At 37.2% G+C, this 22,045-nt stretch overlaps 1 protein-coding gene across 2 annotated transcripts in view; it reads left to right on the forward strand.

Moving 5' to 3' along the window:
- The window catches only part of LOC144665192 (uncharacterized), a 29,634-nt gene extending 8,058 nt beyond the window's left edge, over nucleotides 1–21,576 (forward strand). For both annotated transcript variants that reach the window (XM_078526379.1, XM_078526378.1), the window contains exons 2-19: nucleotides 1,796–2,145; nucleotides 2,432–2,596; nucleotides 2,822–2,935; nucleotides 4,015–4,137; nucleotides 6,305–6,401; nucleotides 6,631–6,849; nucleotides 7,204–7,494; nucleotides 8,213–8,298; nucleotides 8,430–8,597; nucleotides 9,047–9,157; nucleotides 10,208–10,324; nucleotides 11,794–11,884; nucleotides 14,188–14,568; nucleotides 16,657–16,779; nucleotides 17,074–17,196; nucleotides 17,611–17,733; nucleotides 18,659–19,009; nucleotides 19,469–21,576. In XM_078526379.1, the coding sequence (XP_078382505.1) occupies nucleotides 1,796–2,145; nucleotides 2,432–2,596; nucleotides 2,822–2,935; nucleotides 4,015–4,137; nucleotides 6,305–6,401; nucleotides 6,631–6,849; nucleotides 7,204–7,494; nucleotides 8,213–8,298; nucleotides 8,430–8,597; nucleotides 9,047–9,157; nucleotides 10,208–10,324; nucleotides 11,794–11,884; nucleotides 14,188–14,568; nucleotides 16,657–16,779; nucleotides 17,074–17,196; nucleotides 17,611–17,733; nucleotides 18,659–19,009; nucleotides 19,469–20,094 (3,659 nt within the window). In that variant the 3' untranslated portion in view covers nucleotides 20,095–21,576. The remainder of the gene's footprint in view (nucleotides 1–1,795; nucleotides 2,146–2,431; nucleotides 2,597–2,821; nucleotides 2,936–4,014; nucleotides 4,138–6,304; nucleotides 6,402–6,630; nucleotides 6,850–7,203; nucleotides 7,495–8,212; nucleotides 8,299–8,429; nucleotides 8,598–9,046; nucleotides 9,158–10,207; nucleotides 10,325–11,793; nucleotides 11,885–14,187; nucleotides 14,569–16,656; nucleotides 16,780–17,073; nucleotides 17,197–17,610; nucleotides 17,734–18,658; nucleotides 19,010–19,468) is intronic.
- Nucleotides 21,577–22,045: the final 469 nt, after the last annotated feature.

Genomic DNA, 22,045 nt, shown 5'->3' on the forward strand with positions numbered 1-22,045 from the left:
TCGAAACGAGAGTGAGCGGCACCTTGAAGAAGACTTTCGTACATGGTACTGCATTTCGACGTCACCTGTGATAGAAAATTAAACACGTAGACGCATCCTATTTCTGACTAGTGTACATTTTGTGCGAAAAAGGTTCTTTTTAAGAAATTGACTGTTTTTTCTTGTGGAAACAAAAAAAAATTGAAATATCTGACATTTGTTATTCGATAGTCACCATATACTCTTCTATAAACTCATTTCTTATTGCCATGTGGCAGAAGCTACATGCATTCGTAGTAGTATCTTAATTCTTGTCCTAGTTTTTAATCTAAGTAAGCATACAACATGGGTTTTGTCTTTTTATTGTATTTTAGATTTTAATGTATTTTAATGTTTAACATTTATTTTCTCAGAGGACCCTCCTGAAAACCACCCCCTAGGTGATTGGAGGCCTCCTCTTAAAATATTATTTATTATTATTATTATTATTATTATTATTATTATTATTATTCAGAGCCTATGCTGAAAAGAAAAACGTTTCCTTGCGAAAAAATATATAGCTCTTCAACATTCGCTTTACTCTCTTTGTATGATTCGTGGTCATTATTTACAAAGCAATTAGGACAACTTCTTCGGAATTTTAAGGGCTTTTTTAGCAACTTGTGTTGTCCTGTAAATTTGTGTTCATCCGGGTAACAGCTGTACTGCTTCGACGATTCTACTGTTCCATTGTTGACAATTTCGAGAGGCCTTTCCATGTTTAATATTACAAGAATAGACTGCTTACCTGCGATATAAGCCCGATTAAAGAAGCTGATTTATTCTGAATAGGTAAGTTGTCATGTGTAAAATTCGATATGTGTAAATTTTGTAAATTTTTCTTTCCCTTGGGTATCAAAGCAAAATCTTATTTTATCAATTACACATGTAGCCATTGTTTCCATTTAATTCCGAATTCCAGGTTGTTTTTCTGAGTGTTTTTGCGTCAAAATAGCAAGCTTGTGGCATCCCAAAGTGACCCATTGAACTACTTGTTTGAACAGCTTATGTATGCAAAGCACTTAAGCCGATTTATATGTATAAAGGCTTAAACGATAAACTGAATAGTCCTATATTTCGTAGTTCCAAATTTAGTTTTAAAAATTTCGTTATGGTTCTGCTTCTTTCAAATTTGTAGAAATTCAGTCACGGCAAAAAAAAAAAAAAAATAATAATAATAATAAAAAAATGAAGTCTTTGTCTAACAAAACATTAAAGAAGGGACATGAACATGGATCTTCCAGTGTTTGTTTTGCATTATTTTAAGCTGGATTACGATTGAATGACCTGTTGAAACATAAAAAATTATACTAGTTTTAGTTCAATTTTCTTTCCGTTTATCTTTTTGAAGTTTGAAAAATTGTTTAAGTTGGATAATTGCATCATTTGGCCGTCTTTACGTTGCGATGGAAATAAAAACGGACTGCTGTTACATTTTACCCTCGCGCCATAAAGCCCAAAGCGATGTTTGCCGCTGTAACGCCATCCATCCAGATTGGTTGACAACACTTTATTGAAGCGGTGTCGAGCTAGCAAGTGTTTATATAACTTATCTATATATCAACAAACGTTTGGCGTCAGCTGCTAAAGTCAGTGAAGATGTACGAAAAATGTTGACCATGGATTATAGTCGCTCTTAATATATTTAAATATCTAACTTAGGAAAAAATGGATACGATGTACAGTTTAATTCCAATTATTGCAGGAAATCTAACTATTCGTTTCTGGCTTGTCATATTGAAGTTTTGCTTTGTTTTTTAAAATTCCTTTTTTTCAGGAGTTGAGAGGGGGAAACTTCAAATTGACCATGTTGGAGTTGACGGTTTTCACTGCGAACCTGTGTCATTCAGCAGCGGTTTTTCCAGTGGAACTCCCGTGCGAGTGTTTGCTTCCATTAATCATGGAAACGAATCATCAGGGGTACACGATTCGGCTTTTATTTGGGTGGAAGATGTGACAACCAGCAGTTTTAAGGCCTGTCTCGTGCAAGGTGGCGAGGGTTATGCAGGTAACACCACCATCGATTGGTTTGCATTCCAGGGTTATCAATCAGGAGTGTATCATGGGGCGGCAAGTTTCAGCCTTTTTACTACAGAAACAAAATGCAACCAGGTGGCATTTCCTCAGGTAAAATTAAATGTCGTGTTTGCATTTTTTGAAGTTATAACATTATTTTTGGGGATCCATCATCTTTCTCTCTTCCCTTATTGGGAAATGCTTAAGTGTATTAAATTATGTTTCATCCAGTGCTACTTGTCAAAGTACACTTTACCCTACCAAATTATCTGCGAAGCAAATGCGAATCAAACTGATCATTAAACTGATCAATCGTGCAAACGACGCCCCATTCCAATTTGTTTTTATACTTAGATCTCATAAGAAACTAATGTAAATGTCAATTCGTACCTATTAGATCTTTGCAGAGGTACCTAAAGTCCACCTGACAGTCCAACATGGTACTCCGAATAAAAAGAAGGACGCCATGAGTGTTTGGATAGAAAGTGTCTCCACAAGTCATTTTGAAGTTTGTTTACGAGAGTCGAGGACATTTGATGGTGCTCACAGCAACCTTGCAGTGGTACGTTAATAATATACTAATTTTTGTTATACGTTGTACCTCGATTTTAAAAACCAGGCAGATAGACACTTCCCAATACAAAAGGCATACATTCAGCTGTCAAAAATTGTAAAGTACGTGACGTTTAAGCCTGAAATTCAAATATAACAATATTTTTCTTATAACTGTTTGAAAATTTACTTAAAAACTACAACTCAAATGCTAAACTTGGGCTTCCTTCGCCAGAATTGTATGGCATACGAGCGTTACCCCTCAGTGTGGGATGCAAAAGAGTCCTCGGAGATCATATTTTCTGAGAACGAAGTTTTGACCGCACAAAACAATTACGCTGTGTGTAAGGTACGTATCCACTGCACATTCAGTTTAATGTCATAAGAGAGGTTTAAAAATGGACCTTGGTATTGTTTTATTTGTTTTCTGTATTACAGTAGCATGGAGCATTTTTTTTTATTAAGTGTCGTGAAAGCAAAACCAAAGTAATCAATCTAGGCCATCACAAAGGACGCAAACAATCAGTCGAACCACCAAATACTCAAAAAAAATATAAGTAGCCGACTCGAAGCGCGGAAAAACGTGTATGGGTGAGCCACAAATGTTTTTGTGCTTCAGATTGGATGAGAAAGTGGCGGGAGATTTTTAACCCAAGCGCTACTAAGTGCTTACAAAGCGTGGTAATGCAGAAAAAAAAAGCAAATGCGAATTAATTTCGACACTCAATCGAAAACCGCTTTAAGCTCAATTTACTATGAGCCGGGGCAAAAAAGATGCGAAATCACTATTTATGTTTTAATTTTTAACTGTCTCAGTACTGTTGTAAATAAACCCTTGGACGTACAAGCAAACTCAAACACCCACCGCACAGGAGGGGGGAAGGCACTGAGTAGATAGCCCTCAGCTTACTCTACAAGATGACATGCTTTTTGTCGGCTGTGACGTCATTTGAGCCACCATCCAGGATCTTCCATCTTGTATTTCACCTTTTTCTTAAAAAAAGCAGAAAATAACAAGTTTTGCTGTAAAATCATGTCAAACTGCTTATGAAATGTGGAATATAACAAATCACACAATTATGTTTAAAAAACTGGAAAGTGTTAAAATTGACGATTTCGGGCTAAACCTGCTTGTAATCATGACGTTACCATGGCAACATCAAATATCGTGGACACATGGTTGACATATCAAAGTTTTTGCAAAGGATGAATGAACAGCTACTGAAAGTTTCAGTATTGTAGAGTAACTCTTTTTTTTTCAAAATTTTTAAAATCCTCATCATCCACCCCTCCCTTGTACGTTCGAGGGTTAAGACAAAGATGATTAAAATCATGCTTGCAAGAGGCTGTTGAAATGTGCTTTTGGTCATTAAAACTAAATCTATTATGGCTTTACAAACATGTATTCACTTTTGCACGTTCTTGCAGAATGTCAGCTTTTCAAGCCCATTTTACGCACCGCCCGTGGTACTCACAACTGTTCTCAATGGAGGCAGCAACAATACCAACATTGCCTGTCCGATAAAAGGTCCATTAAGCAGCTGGCTGGAGGTAAATTTATTTATTACATCCATTTTGAAATCACTGGTGATCCTTGCAATCTGATTGGCTCTCAGGAGTGCGATTTATTCACGAATCGCACTAATTTTTGCTCCAAATTGCATCTTTTTTCCAGCCAATGAGAAAGGAACAGTAAAACAAAACAACCAATCAGATTTCAAGGCTTGCTTAAATTTAACAAACAAATTGCAGGAAAATTTTATGAGAAAGAAAGCCATTGTCTATTGTTTAGTGAATTTTTAAATTTGTTCTCCAAAATCTTGCTTTAAAAAATGGATGGATATAACTACTTTCAGTTTCTGAATAACAATATTGAGCTCCTTCAAGCCTCATAACCTACATTTGAGGAAGTTTCCAACTTTCAGCGTCATTTTGACAAATATTTTGGCGATTTATCTTCACCATTTGCACAAGATCCGTGTGATCCCGAGTCCATCAAAATATAAACAAATGAAAATCACACAACAACAAATGCAGAGCCAACAAAAGAAGTAGAGGCTTCCATGCAGGTTTCCTTTAGTTTCAAGCGAAGCAATACAAGAGCTAAGTCTGTCGCTGTAAATAAAAATACGCCAAAATATGACAAAACATGACAAAACGATGATTGAATGTCTTTAAGCGGCTGGTGCCAGTTCCGCCATCTTGAAAATTTTAACACGAAAACAATGCCACCGGAACAACTTGACAAGATCATTTCTAACCTGAGGTCAAATAAGGACGGAGAATATTACGAGCAGGAATCCTTTTAAATCATGTAGAGTGCCATTAAACGACATTTGTAGGAGAAAATACATCTACTGACCTGATCGAGTCCTGAGCATGCGATCGAGAGAGTTTCTCAACTCACAAAAAATCCTCAACACGATAGGTTGCACCATTTTCTTCCACAAGGACAACGAGAAGTCTCAACCACAAAAGAAACTTACATAATTGAGTCAGATAACGAGGATTGAACGTTGAAGTACATAAAACTGTCTTTGTTCTGCTTGAGAACCTGAGAACTGCGCGAGTTTCCCTGAATGAAAGATGTTTTCCTTCGTTACGCTCGACTGAGTTTTTGACACATGACGTCTTTGTCTTTCTGTTTTCAAAATGAGATGTAAAAGCGTTTCCGGTTGCGCTTTCTTTCCAATCAGCTACTGGATCAATAAAATATCGGTACTGACTAAAATCTAAATTGTGCGATTTCAAAATGGATGTAATAAAGTGGTAATTGAACTTCGTGTCGTGCAATTTTGGTCTAAAATCATACTCGTTCGATTTTGAAATCACTCGTACTCGTATGATTTCAGACCAAATTGCACTCCACTCAGTTCGATTACTATAATAAACAACATTATTTATAAGCTAACTCGATTTAACCCTATACAAACCGGGGGGGGGAGTGTCGGCACTGACTGTAAACGCTTATGGCATCATCAAGCTTCAATCATTTATCTAGACTTGATCTAGGAATCATTTGGTATAATATGCTATTGTGTCGGGAACTTGCCGTTACCATGGAAACGGCATTTTGACTGTCGCGTCTTTTCAAATTAGTATTTTTTGTGTTCCTTCTGAAAGTCAACCTTTCATTTTTTTTTAGTTTTTTGCACCGCTTTATTGATTTCAATTTCTTTAGTAATTTTGGGCAGTTTTCTAAAAAATGAAATACAATATTGTGATTATTGATGGCACATAACTTTTCTACTCTGCAATTACTGTTTGGATGTCAGGCCCGAAAGCCTTATGTCGACAGATTCAAACTAGCTATGGACAGAGTTACTTTGAGAAAGGGATGTGTTCTTGATTCCTGGTTGAAATTTTATTTTCAAATTACATTTTTCGAGAAAACCAGAAACAGTCTTACAAAGTGGTTTTAACTTTGGCCATTCAAGTTTTTATTTTACAAATTACATAGATAACCTGGCGAGCAGAAAGCGACTGAGAAAAAAAAGGGGGAAATGCGAGATAGAAATGATCGGATTTCAGTAATAAGCATACACATAAAACATAAATAAGAAAAGTCATCGAGAATTTTGAACTAGCAAAAGAAAAAACATTTCTCAGCTTTAAAATATAATAAAAGCTTGAATATTTGAAAGAATCATGCAAGATAACAATGGCAGCCTGTATTATTCTTAGTGATGCCTTATAATGTCTTACTATCTCTATGCAGGAAGTGACGAAAACCCACTTTAGAGTGTGTGTTAAAGATGACGCAGGATACGATGGCCAGAGAAGCAACGTCACTGTAGACTACCTGGTTATTGGAGGTAAATAAAAAATAGCTCAATTGAACCGCCATGCATAGGTTTCGTTTCAAGAAAAAAAAAAGAGTGAAAAGGGTTAAAACAGTAAGCGATAGCATACCATCATTTTATCGATAAACACAATTATCCACAAAGTCGAGCTATTCTTAACATTCAATCTATATTACATATTTTTGTTACTCTTTTAACGACCGTCAGTTTACAAACAAATGTTATTATGTTTACTTTTCAGACCTTGATCCGTGTACAAATGCAATTTGCAAGTACCACAGTCATGGCGTAGCTTTGTCTCCACACCGGTGTACTTGTGTTTGTGAAAATAGTTGCCCATCATACGAAGAACAGGTCTGCGCTTCTAATGGTCGCACATTCAGAAATTTTTGCTTGCTAAAACAAGAAATCTGCAGAACACGTGGAAATTATACCAACTATCACCCTGGAAGCTGCACAGGTATTTAGTCTAGTCTTGAAGAAAAATCAAAGACAGGCAGACAGACAGACAGACAGACAGACAGACAAACAGACAGACAGACAGTAAGTTTTCGTACTCGTTTTCGTACTCGTTTGGGTTTATGATCTATTAGATTCCATATTGTTTTAAATTTTGAATAAATTCGTTTTGCCACTAGATATACATCCACTTGGACTGTCCTCCTTTTGTCATTTTGTCGTGGCTATACTGTCAGAACTAACAATTAAAAAATAAAAGATAAAGTGACCGTCTCCAGCAGAGATCAGCTGAGGCAGCAACCTTGCCTACTAACCGTTTCATTAATTGCCTTTGTATGCTTTTGTATTATTGCAGGTTTCCCACTTCAGAAAGGAAGGCACAAGTTCCAAAACGTTCCATCTTGGGCAGAGGATCAGTGTGAAGTAATCAAATTTGAGCCTTTCATATTTTATCCACATAAGAAAATATACATACAACTTACTGTCAACCACATGAATTACTCTGATGCCACCTTCGTACACGAGGCCACTTCACCGTGGGTTGAAAGTGTTAACAGCACTCAGTTTACAGCCTGTGTTACTCGAGCTGGTAGGAATGACTATCCCTCAGATAGCTTCGCCACAATTGATTGGGTCGCCTATCAAGGTAATAACAATAATAATTTAATAATTAGTTATAACTTTATATTGCGCAAATTGTTAATATAAAATTTTCAATTGCGCATTGCAGTATTTAATATGATCTTTGAAGGGTAGTACTATTCGAACTGTTTGACTGTCGAATAGTACTACCCTTCAAAGATTAGGATTCTTCAGATTTTGTACGGAAACAACTCAACGACCTAAGCCAGAAAACGCGCACAGTCATTCAACCAGTTTTTGTTAGCAACAAAATCGAACAAAAGCTTAAAACCACCTACTGTAAACCAGCAGTGTGTTGTATACAGATTCCAATGCGACTTGTGTGATGCAAGTTATGTAGGATATACACTGAGGCATTTACATCAGCGCGTGGACGAGCACAAGAACAAAACATCATCTATTGACAAACAGTTTCGTGTCATCAAGAAGTGAAAAAATTAGTTTGATTGTTTAGTGCATGGAATGCTAGTAATCAGAGAATTGTCACCATCTCTAAATGTCCAATCAGACTCACTCCGAGCCAAACTATTTGCGTGACATTGCATATTTTATTATGTTAATCTTAAGCGAACTTTTTCTGACAGTTTATTCTTTTCATTTTTTGTTAACTTGATAATGGAGTCATGACGACTCCGAAACGTCGATCGTTATTATCGTTTATTTTTACTTGCCTATGTATATCAAAACCCTTGCTTATATATTATGTTTACTATATTATCAAGGTGCTCCGTCTGGGGGAGTTGCAGGCGAGAAAATGTTCTCTCGATGGTGGACTGGGACTAGCTGCCAGACAGTCACCCTTCCAAACGTAAGTCTACCGTTTCCCCTAGGTATACGAGAACGATTACGTTGAGAATTTGTTTTTCTTAACGATCTAGAAAATGATTTAGATCCTATCTGAACTCAAAACTTACTCCCATATTCGCTTGAATATTTTAGGGAAAGTTCTCTAATCCACCGACAATATTTACAACAGCTGAACACCACAGGTCTCGCCTCAAGCACGATGCTACCAGCGTGTGGCTCGAAGATGTCTCGTCAAGTTCTTTCAAGATTTGTCTCAGGGAGCTTCAAAACTTTGCAGGGGTTCATGATGACATCTCAGTGGTAAGCTTTATAGATTTCTAGTCCAGTCGATTCATTGAACCTTCCCAATGCTAGGTTTTATAAAAAATATTTTAGTAACTCTCATAGCGTCAGAGGCAAAAAAAATGCAAAAATTGGATGCAGGGTAAGAGTTAGTTGAAAAATTGAAAAATAAGACAAAAATTGGTGCTATTTCTGGATTAACTCAATAGTGCTTTAAACAGCGGAGGCAGGGAGCGCTTAATCTTCGTGTTGAAGCCAGTCCGCCCAGCCCTTTTTTGCTTTTCTTTGTTGTTGTTGTTGTCTTTTTTGTCAAACTATGCATATTTATGCTTGTCAGACTACAGTCCCTTAAAAATTTTTTTTTTTTTTTAATACGACTGTACACAATTCAGATTTTTATTTTCTATTTTTGAAGAGGAATTAAGTCACTACGAACACGCTGTGGTTGGTCTTTTTCTTTTCTACAGAACTGGCTTGCATTCGAATCGCTTCATAGGCCACTGTTTAAGGAACACCGGGATATCAGCTTTCCAAATAATGTGTTGCCTTCAAAGAGGTTTAACTTCGCCTTCTGCCAGGTAAGCATCGTACATGTATATTGGTAGCACGAAATCTGGGATGGTTGTAGTTAGTTGGTAGAACACACGGACACATTGCAGTTCTAAGATTTTCAAGGGGTTGATGGCAAAGGGAGCGCATTATTAATAATGATACTACTACTTTTTAGTACTTAATCTCGCGATTTTGGCTAGACAGTATTTCGCGGGGTGTTATCTTTGCGATTCGGCCAAAAATATATTAACATAAAAAATAGTGCGTCAAAAACTTTTTTAAAATACACTTTGCGGGTATAAGTAATACGGTGGAAGGCGCAAAGGCCTAGTGGATAGTGCGCTGGACTCCAGATCAAGTGGACTGCGTTCGAGCCCTGGCCGGGCTACTGCGGTGTGTTCTTGGGAAGACACTTAACTTACATGATGAATCGTTCCACCCAGGTATAATTAACGGATGCAGGCGAATTTACTGCTGGGAGTAACCCTACGATGGACCAGCATCGCATTCAGGGGAACTAATTACTGGTAGCCTCTTAATGCGGCCTAATATTATGACACTTGTGTCGACAGCAGGCTTTACTTTTTTCAATCAGATACCACGGACATTTAATGATTTTCTTTGCAAAACAATATTTTCTCTCCATACCTGAAGGCATTGACTATCTCTTTTGCCCTTTATTTGTATGAACTGGATCGATGCAGGTTTTCAGTTCAGTTTCTGGTTATAAGCCTTGGGAAAGGTTGAAACGTTTGCAAGGAATATTACAATGTTCTTCTTAACAGTGATTTGCAATTAATGAATTCGTAAAACGTGCATCGTTCGTTTTCGTAATTTTTTTTCGATTCAAATAGCTGAAGAGGAGATGGAGCTAGGAATGTTTACGGTCTATAGTTCTTCTAGCTTCCAAACTGTACGAGTTTCATTCTACTTCTACAAACCAACAGCCATTTTGTGAACTTTCGTCACGGTCGCGTAGTATGGCAAGCCAAAAGTTTCTTGTTGTAAAGGAAAAATGAAGTATTTACGAAACTTTTTAAATTCGAGTTTTTAAATAATTTTAATTATTGTTACAGGATGTGAGCTTCGTTCGGGCCTACAACAAATCCCCAACAGTGCTTTTAACAGCGAAGCATTTCACCGGAGGTGGAAATGCAGCCGAGGTGTGCAATGGAATTGTGAGCTGGATCGAGGTGAGGTGATCTTTACATTCTTTTATATTTGTTTCCCGTCACTCAACAGTTTCTCCTCTTGAGGAAAAAGTAGACGACTGAAAGCAGGCTGTTTTTTTTATTAATATATTTAAATACAAATTAAACATGCAGACGATAAAAGCAGCAGCAAACTTGAACCGCTGTTCAAAAATTGCTAAAACAAAAACCGTTAAGAAACGAACCTATTATTTCGATGATATTGCCCAAATAGCAGCGTTTTAATTTCAATAGCACGTGTTTGTTAATGGTCATTTACAATCAACCTTTAGTAAACAGAACCTAGATTTTGGTATGATCTTGCATTGCTGGAGTAAATGGGCTGAAAGTTAATATAACAATAGAGTTGATGTTTGCGGGCGTAAATATGTTTTTGGCCCGACTCAGGCACTGAGAAGGGCCAAAAACATATTTACGCCCAAGAACATCAACTCTATTACTATTATAATCATTTCAAAGGGCATTTAGTTAAAGAATCAAAAACAGTAAGCGATATCTTGAACACTGCCGACTTGCGAGTCGGCGTTTATTTCTGATTGTAAACCAGGTTTAAAAGTTTACAAAACTCGGCAGAAAACCGCAAAATTAATCAAAACAATCTTTGCTTGAAAAGGAAATTAAAAAACTCTATCGACAGCAAAGAAATAGTCGTCATTTAGAAGTGTTAAAATAAATTGCGCTGTTAACTGAACTGGCAGTTTGGAATATGCCTGAAATTCAACTGAGCGATTTTCGCTCGACGAAGACAAACTTACATTTACTTCACCGCCTCGATTCTTCTTTAAGTTTCTGCAATTCTTCTTCACCTAGCTAAGAAGTCTGAAAATTTGCTTCCCCGTTCAGTCCTTCAACAATTTTGTCGCTATAAAGCTTAAAAACAGTTTGCAATTGCAGTTGGAAGCGTCTCGACTCAAAGGGCTTGAAGTGATGCCAGCTTTTACCAGCCAGCAAGAAAACGGTTCTGATTGGCTGGCTTCGTTATTTTCTTGTTTCTGATTGGTCCACGGTAGCGGGCTAAAATATATTTTAGCCCGTTGAATTCTCCATTTTAGCCCGCAAAATACGCCACAATGCCCGATGAAATGATTATAATATATACTAGTTATGCAATGCTTTCGAGTGGTATTGAATATCCCACGAGTCACTTGTATTTTCTCGAAGGAAATTCAAGTGACAAGTGGGATATTCCATAGTATACCACGAGAAAGTGTTGTGTAACTATTTTATACTATGCCATAGAAAATACGCTTACTAAATTTCATCGTGAATAAGATCGCAGCACACGATGGGAAGGTTGGGTTGAATTCCGTCGAAAATACAACGGCTTTCCTGTATTCTGAGTGGCTATATTTTCTATGGCATGGTATAAATTGTTGTACAAGTGTGATTATATATTTCCCATACATTCAAATGCTTACAACATTTTTTTCTTTTTCGATCTCTCCCTTAAGTATATCACCAAAAACGGATTTCGTGTTTGTACCAAAGAACTTTTTGTTCAACGCTTTGATCCAATGACAGTATCATATGCAGTATTATCAGGTATGCAAAACAGTATTTTTTTTTGCTCTTTCTGCCAATCCTCAGAGGAAAACATGTCCCACTTCTTTTTCCATTGTCCGTTGGTAGCAAACTTTTGGCAGTCAATTAAGCATCTATTGGGGGGTTATGAGCTAATTGAAAGAGAAATGATCCTAGGGATCACCGACGCAGTTGAAAATGCATTTCTAAAGAATCATCTAATTCTATTAGGAAAACAACATATTTTCAGATGTAAACATAACAACTCTCTTCCTAGCGTAATCAATTTCACAAAAACTTTGAAAGCATGATTCTGAACGTTTAATTGCTAAAGAAAATAACAAGATCAACTTTCATTATGACAAATGGAAGGATCTGTTAGGCTTCCTCCTCTCATTTTAAAATAGCTGGCAAGCTCGTGGCACTTCTTGTCTCGAAACAGCTATCTAATCAATTAAAGGCAACTTACTGAACTGTATGTCGTTATACATATATATTGTCTGTAGGCATGGCACTGTCTTTGTGTTTTATATATTTTTTTTTTTTAAGAAAAATGTAAATTTATTAGTGTAATGTAAGAAGTTAATTGTAAGTTCTGTACTGTAGGTTATTCTAAGCTATATACTGCAAGTAGTGTATTGTAAATAAGTCACAGAGTTAAGTTATAAGTATAAGTAATGTATAATGTAATGCAACGTGAAATGTAAGTAAGTTATTGTGTGTATTGTAACCTGCTTGTTGGAAAAAAAATAAACAAATTACAAAAAAAAAAAACTTGGGGGAGCATAAGCTTAATTCGCTTTATTTTGTTAATTGTTGATTGTCGTTTATTTTTGTCGCGGCGACTCTTCAAATTCCTCCACTTGGCCAACAACAACGAAAGGTGACAAGATGAATGCGCGGAGGAGGTGGTTGGGGTAACTATTCGCAAAAATGACGTCACCTCCGGTTTTCAGCGCCTCGAACTTTTCTAAGAATTTGACTCGAAAGCCGTGCGAACTTTTGTGGGAAATTGTTATAGAAATAGTAGGGTGAAAAAATTCAAGCTGGTAACTCAGTGGAGATCAATTATCAAAGTTCCATCCCTAAGCTGCGTATAAACATAAACTTTCTAGGGAGGGCGTTAACTTTTGGCTTTAAAGCGAAAGCTTTCGGAAAATGTAAGACTTTGTATGGAGATTTTTGGCGGGAATTGCACAGGAACTGCGCACGTGCGCGGCGTTTGACCGCTGTGTGGAGTAACTATATGGTAAAAGGCGGATGAAAGTGGAGTTGAGGGGAGAGGATAAGGCGGTGGGCCCCACAATCCTTAGCTGTTTTACATATAAGAACGGGAAGAGAAATTTGGGGAGGGTGAGATGTGGATTGCGTGTGGGGTCACTAGATGAAAGGGTGAAGCTATCGCAGGGTTGGATAAATATTTTTGCTTGTTTTGAATAAAGTAAGTTTTCTAAACTGATGAAGGAACGACGAGGCCCTGTCAAGGGGGGGGGGGGGGGGGCAGTTATCCCTTATCCCTTTTATTCGGAGCACTGTTATCCCTTCCCCCTAAAAGTATCAACAGCGTTATTAGTACATTTGGTGGAGTTTTCACCGTACAGAAAAGTGAAATCGTGCATTAATGTCTCACTAGATGCTATAAATATCTTATTTATGTTATAAATGCGATAAAAGTAAGTTGACAAGCCTAGACTAATCTCGCGCATGCGTATTAGCCATTTTCATAGTTTCGATCTTACGAGTATATCTTTGAGATACCTTCCCCTTTTGTATGATATCAGGGGAGGTACTTTGAATATTTTCTTGGGAAATGATTTTTGTTCTATTAAATGCCAGATTTTCATGAGTATTTTATATTTGCTTCAAGTTTGGTACTGCTGGGTGGTATTGCCATACAAAAGGCATTTTTTTATTTGTTTTAAGGTACTTGGTTGTAGGGCCTGCTTTTTGATTCAAAATAAACTCTTGCAAGAGATTTTGGACTAGGCTCGCTGCGTAACCTCTCTCGATAGGATGTGATTGAAATGCTTGAAATGTTGTTTTGGAGGATTTTTTCCTGTTATCCCTTATCACAAAAACCCCTAACAGGGCCTCGACGATTTTCAGCCAGCCGGGAGTTATAAGTGTATTTTATTTATTTTTATTTATTTATTTGTTTTTTTTTTCTTTAACCGTCACTAGTGCTGTTGTATGCAACATTTTAAGGTGATGTTTATCACTTTGACATTTGATAAGCATAAGACAAAAGATTAAAAGCAATCAGAACATGTGAATAAGCCTGAATGGGTGAATTTACAGATATTTATACAATTTGCTTTGAACAGATGTTTGCGATGAAAACTGGAGGTATTTTAAAGGTTATTGCTTCAGAAAAGTGGGTTCGTGTGACTCGTGGAGTGGCAGCCAAAGCACATGTGCCACACTCGGAGCTAATCTTCCCAGCATCCACAGCCAGGAAGAAAATGTCTTTGTTCAAAGTCTACACGGCGGGGAACAGTCATGGTTGGGTTTCTCTGATATCAACACTGAAGGTACTTTTTCGTGGAGTGACGGAACACCTTCTGACTTCCATTACTGGGCGCAAAAGCAACCAAACAACTTTCGCAATCAGGATTGTGTCCATACTCTTGGCTTCCTTAAAGATCGCCACTACGAATGGAATGACATCAATTGCACAGACTGTCACCGATTCACATGCAAGAAAGGTAAGTGAAGAAAACGTTTTTGTTCAAACCATTTTATTTTTTTTTTCTTTCTATATAGACGATGTGATAAATGCTGTCGATGCAACAAATTGCTGGAGATTGTTTTAAAAACGTTTTAAATTCGTTTTTGAAACAGAAGTTCACAGGAAGCTCATTAATATTCGCTTCTGAAGTCCCTATCGAAAGGGGAGAAATGAACATCGTCATTTAAAAGCTTGGAATGTGGTGGTTTAGCATTATTTTTATTGCTATTGATGTGTTTTTTCTTTTTTTATTTACACATTTAAACCGCCTCAAAAGGTCTCACCAGAAACTTATCATCCTCCGTTTGTGATGTTGCCAATATTTTCATTTGCTTCATAGCGGAGCTCCCAGCAAAGCAGAGCCTTATACACATAAAATCAAACTAATTAATACGTACTGAGATTTACTCACTGAAAAGCCGCTAAGTAAATTTTAGTTCGCAAACCGATGTAAACCAATCAAATGGCGCGTATCGCTTTTGTCACGTGTGAGAAAAATGATACGTCTAATCAGAAGCCGCCTTTTTTTGACGTGTGAGACGTATCAAGTTGAAGTTTTCATTCAAGGCTGATTGGCAGCGTTTCGCGCACAAGCCATTTCTTGGTGTATCTGAAAGGCTATTTTTTTACAATTATAATTCCAACGTTTACCTTGAAACTTGTTCGGTATTCCTCGTGTTGTCTACTCTGACTTTGCAGTTCTTTATATTCACCTCTGAAAATTATACTAAAACGATTGTCCGCCTCAGTCTCAGTGATTATTGTTGAATAATCAATTCGCCTTGGACGAATAATTGTTAATTAATATATACCACACATGTGAATATTACTTTTTTACTTCTATAGAGCCGATCTGACGGGAAACAAAATGTCCGCGATTTTCGCTTCGTCTTCTAAAAGTTATGTTTTCGGTCACTATTTTATTGAGCTTGTGTGGTATATACTAAAGGGCGATTCTCATATAATCTCCCCAATCGTTTCTATCGCCTCTGTCACTTCAAAACGTTTTCTTGCAATTGGGACGATTATATGAGAATATTACATCTACGATTGTCTCAGTGTTTGCAAACGATCGATGCGACAGAAACGATCGGGGTGATCATATTGAGAACCAACCTTACAGCAATGCTTGGCCTCAGTGTCAGTGAATAATTGTTAATTATAGCTAACTGCTAATTTTTCTCCGATTCTAATTGGTTTAAAGACATTAAAAGACATTAAAACCTAACCAAATACATTTCATTTAGTTGGTTTTGTGCCTGCCGGTGATGTTTCGTTTGTTAAATTCCGGCTTTCAATTAAGTGTTTTATCCTTAAAAAGTGAACAATAAATCACGATGCTCGGTTTTGAATAGGCGGAAAAGATAGTGGTTAACAATAAAAACGATAGAGTGTTTGTCTCCAAATTATCGACGGTCTAATAGTTCCCCCTTAGAAATTTGATGTTCTTAATTCTTAAAAATAGCATTTAAGCCCTTGACGCTTCGCTTATTTGCTAATATTTGTTTTAAGAACATCCAATTATCGCGGGGCAACTATCCGCCGATAGCTCATCGACAGAAACACTTTACTTTTTTTAATATAAAACAATAGCAGAACTAACCAGATAAGCACATCAATTTCCAAAAGAATACGGATGAGCTTGTACTAAAAGGTTCTATAAAATAACTGAGACACTATGCGAGCACTGATTGGTCAATAATGAATGCAATCGTACTTAAAGATGATCGAGGGCAGAAACTGCAATTTAAAATTAGCTTTTACGGTAAGAACACAAAAACCGTGCACACTTCATTGTACTTTGAAAAATGAAGTAGAGAAAAAAGATGACAAATTATTCACGGAAAATAACCTGTTGGCTCCATCTTTGTCCATTTGTTTATATCTCCTGCAGTTTTTAAGCTGTCATTCGATGGTTTTCTGCATAAATTTACATATGCTAGATAATTAAGGTGTAGTGTTTACGGTTTTCAGCTTCACACTAGCTGTAAAGTGTTCTCCCGACATCCTGCGTGTGAAAATGCGCTCTATTGCTTAAATATATTTATATTTTTGTACAACACAGATTACAATGAATGTGATGAATTTATCCATGACTGTCCAGTGAACGCCACTTGTGTGAACAGTGATGGTTCTTACTCATGTCAATGCCCTGTTGGATATCGTCTGAATGGAAATAACTGCTTAGGTTTGTAAAACCATATTTATAATGATTTATTTGGTCAACGAACGGTTTTCTTCGAAACGTACAATTAATATTTTCGCACGTGATTAACTCTACTGGCATAATCAGAAGTTTTAGAAAACGTGTTTTGGTTCAATTTCACCCCAAAAAAATTCAACTTGTTTGTATCGTTTTCCCAGCTTAACAGACATGGCGATGCCTCGATTTATCTTGTTACTATTTGGCATCGGAGTACAACTTTCATTGCAATTAATTTGTTTTTTACCAATAATTTAAGATGTTGCATTTCGTGAGCAGATGTGGACGAATGTAGTGCTTCTATCCCCGTCTGTGACGTCAATGCTGATTGCGAGAATACCCGTGGATCCTACCGGTGTTCCTGTAAAGCTGGATTTACCGGGAATGGGAAAACGTGCACCGGTGAGAGGATAATAGATATAGAATAATAACGAGTTTTTCTATAAGGCATAATGAATTAAAACAAATCATCAGTGTTATTTCCAGGAGGCGAAAATAAAGTTTTATTCTTGTTAGATGATAAATGAGGAGCACATCTGAGAAGTCACTCCTTGATTATCTTGCCATATTCAGTGCTTATAACTTAAAGTTTCACATTGTTTTCCTGTAAACTTTGAGGTATTAACTGCCCCATTTGTGTATGAAAATGTTTTCAACCATACTCTCGGTGTTGGAAACGAATTATACAAGAACGCCTAGCCCGTTCAATTAAGTTAATAATAATAGTTGATGAAGAAAGAGACTTCGGTTATCTCTTTGCTTATAATGCCTAAAGTTACTCATGTTTATTCGAAGTTGCTCTCTATTGATCTATAGATATTGACGAGTGTAAGTCTTCTGTGCCAGTGTGCCACGTCAATGCAACATGTCAGAATACTCTCGGGTCTTATCGTTGTTCATGCAAAGCTGGATTGGTTGGATACGGAAATAACTGTCTAGGTAAGAGTAATATGAAGGATGAAAAATGACTTGCTTGTGACTTTAATAACGGATTTATTATCCGTGCTTTCATCTGTCTCGCCGTTATTTTTATAATATCCAAATTCTTAATTTCTAAAGAAAGGACTGCAGCTTCCCTGTAACACGAGTGCAGCAAAGTTATAATACGAGTGCAAATTACAACAAACATTATACCAGGAATTACTCACTGGAATATGATGCCATGACGGTGTAGAAACGTTTTTTCGTTTGTTGTTTATTATATTCTTGAACTTTAAAACTGCCAACGAATATCCTGGGTATGGCTAGCTTATCCTGGGAATTAAAAGCTTATCCAAAGCTTTCGGACGATAATATAAGGAGTTTTATGGGTATCCAAAATAACCTTACAGCTTTCGTAATAGCCTGCGTCGCAGCCGGACATTTAGTTCGTCTGCAACGCAGGCTACTTTCGTAACTTCCGAAAATTATTTCTGAGGACAGTCCAAAGATTGCCGAAGATCAAACAAATATCCCCGAAGTGTATCCAACATAATTGGAAGGAGAACACGTGGGGAAGATATTTGTCGAGGAACAGTGTCCAAAGGCTAGATTTTTAAAGTTTGTTATTGACAATTTTTCAAATATTTTTTCTTGCTGTGGGAACAAATGCAAATTTCGTTATTTTTTGGAGACAGGAAACTGTGCTCGAAACGATGTGAGTAGCACAACTTAGCATTACTTGAACATCTGTCACGGAGGGTAACATGTTTATACAAACGTATCGTAAAGTTACCATATTTATTGTCTATTTATCTGTATGTGTCCTTTAGTTTGCTTTCTTCTGTTTAAAATTCAACTTGGAATAGACGACAATCAGAAGAATGATTCAATCCAACTTGAGATGTCTGTAACTGATCATTTGTATTTTATGTTTTAAATCTAGAGTTTGTGGAGGTCAAAGTGAACAGCACGTGTGCACATTCATTGGTGATTAACACCAATGCAACCGGCATTATAAGGCCAAGGCAGTATTCATATTACATTGATAATATGAATTGCCAATGGAATTTTACATCAAATGTGAAGTTGGAACTTGTCTTCCTACATTTTAAAACTGACTCTCCTGCTGATTATGTTAATGTGTACGATGGCGGATCGCCTGCTTCTCCTCTGATTGGCACATTTAGTGGATCTTCTTTCCCTTCACCCATCATGAGTTCTTCAAACAACCTTTTTGTAACGTTTACTACTGATGGCTCAGGAACTAGCGACGGATTTACAGCAACATACCAAGGTGTGAAGCATCTACAGTATTTTTAAATAGTTTCAGCGTGCTAAATTTAAATATGTTTTATTTCGGTAAGTTTCGACAAAAACTTCTACGTCATCTTATAATTATTTGCAGTTATCTTATAGTAGGGATAATGTTTGTATTGACAAAGTTTTTTTAAGCCTTTAAAACATAGAAACTGTTGGAAGAAAAGAACATTTACAAGGGGACCTTTGCACTCGCCCGTCATGCTAATGTTGCATTTGTCCGAGAGTTGACTGAAAACGGAAGAGATGAGAGAAAACTAAAATAAGTTGATATGGTTTCGACGGCTATTTTAAACGAACTTTTCATCTTCACTGTTAACAACCAACGGTGCAAAGTGCCGAGTTACGCCCCGCGCAGTAAAAGATTCAGAGCACGTGCACTCAGCAAGCATATTCCTTATAATTCATATTTATTTCCATTTTCCTTAACCTTTAGCCATTACTGAAGGGACCATTCGTCTAAATGGCAGTAAGCCATCGACTGGAAGAGTTGAAATCTTTCACAATGACCAGTGGGGCACAATTTGCGATCATGACTGGGATATAAATGAAGCTAATGTAGTCTGCAAGCAGCTTGGTTTTCCGAAAGCATCACGAGCTCACAGCGGCGCCACGCACGGTCCGGGATCTGGTCCGATATGGTTGGGTGGCGTTACATGCTCAGGAAACGAGTCATATATCGGTGCTTGTAGTCATCGTGGATGGGAAAACCATGATTGTATTCATAGCCAGGACGCCAGTGTAACTTGTTCTTCTGTTCGCTTGGCGAATGGCAATGCTAGCTATGGCCGTGTGGAGGTTTGCGTGAATGGAATTTGGGGCACAGTGTGTGATGATATCTGGGATATGAATCATGCGGATGTGGTGTGTTATCAGCTTGGCTTCTCCAGTGCATTCTCCGCTCATCATGGTGCAGCATACGGTCAGGGATCTGACCCTGTCTGGATGGATGACGTCAACTGTGAAGGAGGAGAGCCCTCGCTTTTCAACTGTACCCATCTTGGCTGGGGAGTGAATAATTGTGTTCATAGCGAGGATGCAAGTGTTGTTTGCAACACTTAGAATATTGTAAATGATATCCATAATGTTTGCGTATTCATGTCTTATTTGTTGATGGGGACATGACTACAGCAAACACCTTTAAAAAATGCTTTTAATACTCGAAGCAACTATATAACTGAGTGTTTGCTTGTTATTATCTTTTTGTCAGGCGTTCGTATTTTTTTATTTTCACCAAGCTGAAAATAAAATATTTTTATAAAACATTAAGGAGCATTAACTTTATATGCAAATGCATTTTGAAGTTCTACAGTTTACCACGGACGAACCTAAAAAATTAATACCCCACTATGAAACGAGGGGGTTGAAAAACTCTAAACGCATAGTTGCCATATTAAAATTTTCACTAAAAGTTCCAGCATCATAGAGTAAATCCCTTTTTTTAAAAAAATATTTAAAAGCCTGGGGGGAGTAAAGGGGGTGCATCCACTTTCTCCCACTGTTCGTTCATCTTAAGTCCCTGGGTTGTATGGTTATGAAGATCTTCTCTTTAAACATACATAATCGAACTCATCCAGTTTGACAGGCACAGCAATTCAAAACGCGTATTAGATTCAACGAGGAGAGTTTTTTTTTTCAATCGTGCACAGCCACTTCTCATTTCACCTAGTTGAGTGTTTGAGCTTTCAATGCACCTTAGAGATCATCTCATCCCAATGCCTTGCGAACGGAACACAGACACTAGGACACATAGAAGCCTCACAAAATCTTTTTAGCACTAGCAAAACGATGTTTGCTTGGTCTGTGCTTTTTTGACGAGCCATAAATTTTTGTTACGGTGGATCGAGCACTCCATTGCGCGGTAGGAAGTGCAACCACCTTGTCATACACCAATCCCTCGGATCGCGAAGAGTTTGTCACTTTCAAATATAAAAAGTCACTTAGCTTATTGACATTAAAAAACTAGAAAGCTGCTTGAAAACATAATATTAAACAGTTTAAACTAATTGCCACCAAGAAAGTATCATTTTTACGTGGGCATGCAAGGTCTCATGGAGACGCTTTTTCAGCACCCCTTTTCCACGGCTCCTTCTTAGGTGGTTTACATTTCGCAGCAACGCTATGCTTGCTTGTTCTACTAGGCTGTAAATAATGTACCTATATTTAAATTGTATTTTAATTATGGGCAATTTAGAGGCAACAACTTTTGTCACACACGCCTTTGAAAACACGCATTGTTGGCCTCATGAAAAAATCGTATACGTCTTTGTTTTTATATAGCATCGTCTGTCGAATTGATTTAGCAATTACAAGATTATTGTTTCACATGTTCAACACCTCGATTATCTTTTATTGCCTTCGCTCCCGTTACCACTTAAGTAATGCATTCCTGTTAGCAGTGAAGTGGAGCAGATGTTTAAATGAAAATTGTGTTGATTAATTATGAGTCACCGATAATTCTAGCAGTTTTGCTTAATACTAGTATAAATAAATAGATGGTTTATTTATACAACTTCGCAACCCAAAAGGTTGAATTATGTTATACAGTGGAACCCCGATATAACGATCTTCGATATAACGATATTCCCGATAAAACGATGAATATGTTATGTCCCGGCAATAGTAAAATGTATGGGACGGAACACCTATATAACGATTCCTCGATATAACGATATAATTTTACTGCCCCCTTGGCATATCGGGGTTCCACTGTATTCACAAATCTACAAATAGTATTATAGTTGAGTCACGATTTTTCGAAATTTCAAGAAAAGGGGTTAGCAGGGTAGTTGTTTAAGTAAGAAGGTACGAAAAAAGATACGAGTTAGCGAGAAGTTCCAGTTGTTGAGGGCTCGAGATATTTTTCAACTGTATTTACATAAACAATACTTGCTGTTTTTAGTTGTAGCTATTTGCCAGTATAATCATTATCTCACCTCCAGCGGTTTTTCGCGGTGGCGGAGGAACACCTCGGCGTTCCTTCCTCATCCCGAAACTCAAGAGCGGTTGATAT

This window comes from Oculina patagonica, chromosome 9 (genome assembly GCF_052425735.1).
Source record: "Oculina patagonica isolate OP01 chromosome 9, crgOcupat, whole genome shotgun sequence".
Classification (NCBI taxonomy): domain Eukaryota; kingdom Metazoa; phylum Cnidaria; class Anthozoa; order Scleractinia; family Oculinidae; genus Oculina; species Oculina patagonica.